The 4,872-nt window shown below is 53.3% G+C and overlaps 1 protein-coding gene across 1 annotated transcript in view; it reads right to left on the bottom strand.

Moving 5' to 3' along the window:
• The window catches only part of Adamts7 (ADAM metallopeptidase with thrombospondin type 1 motif 7), a 45,676-nt gene extending 43,808 nt beyond the window's left edge, over positions 1-1,868 (bottom strand). The window contains exon 1 of the mRNA XM_005366645.2: positions 1,674-1,868. Within this exon, the coding sequence (XP_005366702.1) occupies positions 1,674-1,743 (70 nt within the window). The 5' untranslated portion in view covers positions 1,744-1,868. The remainder of the gene's footprint in view (positions 1-1,673) is intronic.
• Positions 1,869-4,872: the final 3,004 nt, after the last annotated feature.

Below are 4,872 nucleotides of genomic sequence, written 5' to 3'. Positions count from 1 at the left end.
ATCCGCCTGCCTCTGCCTCCCGAGTGCTGGGATTAAAGGCGTGCGCCACCATCGCCCGGCTCTAGTATGCATTTTTCTAAAAGTGAGCCTAGGACATGCTCTTTGAGGTACCATTCAGTGGCAAGAGTTCAAATTTAGAAAGAAAAAAAAAAGACAAAAAAAGTTCACAGGCAGAGTCAGAAATCCTGAGAGCTGAAACAGGAGGGTCCCACACTGCCTATCTAGAGGGATTCCAGAGACACTCTGCCTTGGTGGTGTCCCCGGTTTAGTAAAGGGAGGGTGGATGGCAACAAGTCCAAATAGCAAGTCATCAAAGCCTCACAGAATCCTATGGAGTTTGTCTAGCAGAGTAATAAAAATAATGACAATACAGCACTTACTGCCAGTAATAAGCAACTGATTTTCAGTATTTCCGTACTCATAAAAATCCTTAAAGGTGCACCTCTCCCCGACCACACACACTTCCCAAGGGTCCAGGCACAGGGCCTGTTTCTGCTCTCTCTTTCCACTGCGCTCACCAGCAGATCACACAAGTCTTTGAACCTGTTTTCTCATAGACGAGGAGTTGGCTTCCTTTCAGTATTAATAAGAGATGATGGAAAATAAGAATGAGTAAGGCTAGGTCCTAGTAGGTGCTCACTAAATATCTTCATATACACACACGCACCCTACACACCCTGCCTGCTCTCCTCAGCCATTCTGTTCAGTGGTTTAAATGTTACTGACATTCGTGACCACAGCTACAGTGTCTTCACTAGGAAGGCAAGTAGCCTAATCCCGCCCTGGGCAGATTTTCCTCGAAGTCACTCCTGTGCGCTCCATATTGGTCCAACCCACCCAGGGTTCTTCCATCCTTCCAGTCCATCCTTGCTGGCAATATCCTTGAATCCCTTACCTGCAGATATATTTCCTAATACCTGACCAGTCCCCAGTCGACTTGGAGTTTTCGTAAAAAATAAATAGATAAATAAATAAATAAATAAATAAATAAATAAATAAATAAATAGGCCTGGGGTCTCCCTCATCCCTGACTCTCATATTCCCAGGCGGGCAGCTCCGGACTCTCCAGAAGCGTGCTACGACGCAGGTCGCTGCCAAACAAGAACCTGGACGCTAGCCAGAGGCTCGTCTGAGGCCGGCCGGCCGGGCGGGGCTGGGAGAGTTAACCCACGGCGGAGGAAGAAGCTCCGGCTCCCCATTCTCCTCCCAGTGCCTTCAACACTTGGGGGAGGGGGAGGCAGGAAATGCAAGGGCGGCGGAGGCTAGGACCCCTGCTCCTCAGCGGCGCACCCCAGTAAACCTGCGACCTGGCGTGATCCCCGACAGCGTCCAGGCCAGCTTGCTTTCCAGAAGAGTCACCCAAAGGAGAGGACGACAAGCAAAGTCCCTCAGGATCCGTCCAGTCCCGTCAGATGAGCGCTCTCTACGGAGAGGTGCGCGCAACGCTGCAGGCGCGGCTGGGAAGCGGGAGTCCGACGACTGCAAGCTCACTCCAGGGGAAAGTCCGGGACACAACTGAGTCGAGTTCGTACAGCTTCGCTCACTTGTCTACCCGACCCTGGCCCGTTCCTAACCCCAGACGGAACCCGTCTCGCGCAGGGTGCACAGAGAAGCGACTGGGGATGTGGGGAGGGTGACAGGGTCAGGCGGGTCCCAGAGGTTCAGCCACCCACCTGATGCAGGTCCCGGGACGTCGGACACCAGAGCGCACAGGATCAAGAGGAGACTCGTACCACGGTGCATGGCCAGAGTTGGGTGGCCGCTGGACGACCCCTAGCTCACGCCTTCGTCTGTCGCGTTTGCGTCCCAGCCGGGGCCGGGGTCCCACTCAGAATATGCCCGGCCGCATGCAGCTTCCAAGGTCCAGGTCCCAACTCTGGCCGGCGGGCAGCTGCACTCGCTCCTCCGGCAACAAAGACTGCTAGGACCGCCCCCTCGGCCAGCTGCCGAGGCAAAGAAAGAGAGCGAGAAGTGGAGAAAGAAAGAAAGAAAAGGAAGGAGGGAGGGGGAGCAGGGCGCCCACCCCAGCCCCGCCCGTCAAGCTCCTACCCCCGCCCCCGCCGACCTCGCCCCGCCCCCGATGGGCCTCTGAGCCCTGCGGGCGGGCCACCTCTTGCAGGGCCGAGCTGGGGACCGCGCCCCGCAGTTCCCACCCCACCAACTTAGGCTCCCGACCTCCCACAGGGCTGCAGGCGTCCCCTGGTGGTGGAGCAAGCCCAGGCTGCTAGTACCCTCTGAGGTCCCCGAGAGAATCTGGAGTTACTGAGGTTTCTGCCTTGTCACTAATCTGTGCTTCAGGAGACGGCCTTGGGTGTGCTTCCCAGGATAAGCAGGCCTTCTGAAAAGAGAACCTGGAAACCTCCCAAGGGATCAATATTGCACAGCGAGGAAGCAGGGCCTGGGGGTTCTAGATTTGGGTCCAAGTCGACTCAAGAGAGAAGCCTAGGCCCTCCTAGGCCCTCCTAGACCGGACAACAGTTTCCCACTCAAGGTCTAGAGTCCTCTGATGCCTTGTCTCCAGACGCTTTCCCATGTCTGTTCCCCTAGAATCAGCACGGAGTTCAGCCAATAGCCTGAAGACTCTGGTGGGCCAAGATAGTACCCCCAGACTTTCAGAAGAAGCCCTGGGAGCCGGGAGGCCAGCCAGCCCTACCTCATATCCCAAAAACCAGACCGTCTCAAATGCCTGCGTTCTGTCTTTGGTGGTCCCCACCCTGGCTCTGGCTTCTGCATCCCTCTTAGCCTATATACTTCCAGGAGCGACTCGGGAGAACACACCACACACACACACACACACACACACACACACACACACCTTTGCTTTCCTGCCTTCACTGTGCCTGGTTCTTCCCTGAGAGTGATGGACTTGTGTGGCCCTATTCTCCCTTGGCCACTTTGTGTAGCCCACCACAGTACACACGGGTCGGCGCAGCTGCAGCTCCATGGTTCTGCTTCTCCCTTGGTCACACTTTGTGTAGCCCACCACAGTACACAAGGGTCCACACAGCTCATTTGCAGTCTCTCACATGCCTAAGAGCTCACGTCTATCTCTCCACACAGCAGCTCTCTTGACCCCCAGGGGGACCTATGTAGTGCGTAACCATCCACAGTCATATTCAGTGACTGCTTCAGTTCCTCCAGGTCTTGGGACCACAAGAGGCAGTGCCATCCTTTAGGGCTGAACTCCGCAGAAGAGAATCCTGCCGTTCTTTAACCTTCTGCACTGTTTCTTGTTTTGGTTTCCCCTCTAGCCCCTTGTCATCTTCCTTCTCCCCGCCAGCTTTCATCTCTCTTGCCACCTCTGACATCTGCTAGTTTTGCTCTTCAGTGGCAAAACAACTAAGGCTACTCCATCTTCCCGAACACCTCCCACCCTGTTATCCAATGGCTTTCTCTTCCTCAGGACATGTAGAGTAGACACTTTGCAGTGTTGGAAAACAGCAATTTCCCTGGGCCTCTGTGACCCTGTCCCTCCTTCTTCCCCGATGGATTCAGTCCAGAAATCCTCCTCTGTCCGTGGTTTCCAAGAGCTCCCCCCTCTCAGTGTAAAACACTCTGCTCCTGATAAAGACACTGACGTGCCCCTCTGTGGACAGGTATTTCCTGTAGCTCCTACCTACTCGTCCCCCCTCTTCTCAAGCTTCTCCAGAAGGGTCGTTTATATTTGTTCTCCTCATGGTTGACCCCCACACAAGCGTCAATGCTAGAGATCTCTACTTTGGTAAGCCACTACATCCTGGACATGCCCTTTCCTTAGGAAGCTGTTGACGCCAGCTAGCGAGCGCTAGGTTTCACTGCAGAACCAGGCGATGCAGCTGTGAAAAATGGAGGCGTCTAGGGCTCTGAAGAAGGCCACACCGACTAGCACATAGGGAAATATAGAATCTGCCCCTGAGAAGCACATTGAATAGAATACACCGTGTGAAAGCAGAGGTCTGTTATTTTCTACGAGTCGGCCATGGAAAGCTGTGAAGACAACGTATCCATTCGATCTGTGTATCACAGTGACTAGACAGAGTCACCTGCATGAAAGGAAAAAGATGGGCACCAACTTGTCAAACCTTTGGGCCTAGCTTTTATGTCATCTTTTTTTTTTTTTTGGTTTTTCGAGACAGGGTTTCTCTGTGGTTTTGGAGCCTGTCCTGGACCTAGCTCTTGTAGCCCAGGTTGGTCTCGAACTCACAGAGACCCGCCTGCCTCTGCTTCCCGAGTGCTGGGATTGAAGGCGTGCGCCACCACCGCCCGGCTTTTTATGTCATCTTTTCCTGAAAGTTTTTACAACCCCTTTTAGGGCTCCAGGATACCTTATCATGGCACCAATCACACCAACCTGCCACCGCCTGGTAGGGACCTGCCAGTCCCACCGCTGAGCTCCTAAGACTGACTTTACTACTTAGTCTTTGTGAGCCTTGCACCAACATAGCAGAGCCTTTCCTCGCCGACATAACTTCCTCCCTTATTTCTTTGGACAGCCTTCAAGGCCAATAACATATTAGAGACTTGGAGGAAATGCCGCATTAAAGTTTGTATCTGTTTTCTTTGTTTGTTCCATTCTTATTTTATGTGTCTGAGCGTTTTGTCTGCATGTATGTCTACTCACCAATGGGGTACCTGGTGCCCACAGACGCCAGAGAGAGTCAAATCCCCTGGAACTAGAGTTACAGGTGGTTGTGAGCCATCATGTAGGTACTGGGAATTGAACCTGATACCTCTGAAAGAGCAGCCCGTGGTCTTAACCATTGAACCATCTCTCCAGCCCCCTAAGGTTGGAATATCTTTTCAAAGTCCTTGGATGTCAATAAGTACCCTCCTGTTTCCCTCTGTGTCCCAGCTCCTAGACTGTACTCTACCCATATCTTGCTGAGTGCCTTC

This window comes from Microtus ochrogaster, unplaced genomic scaffold (assembly GCF_000317375.1).
Source record: "Microtus ochrogaster isolate Prairie Vole_2 unplaced genomic scaffold, MicOch1.0 UNK12, whole genome shotgun sequence".
NCBI classification, from domain to species: Eukaryota; Metazoa; Chordata; class Mammalia; order Rodentia; family Cricetidae; genus Microtus; species Microtus ochrogaster.
Note: the sequence above shows the minus strand (reverse complement) of the source record. Positions and strands in the feature narration are given on the sequence as shown.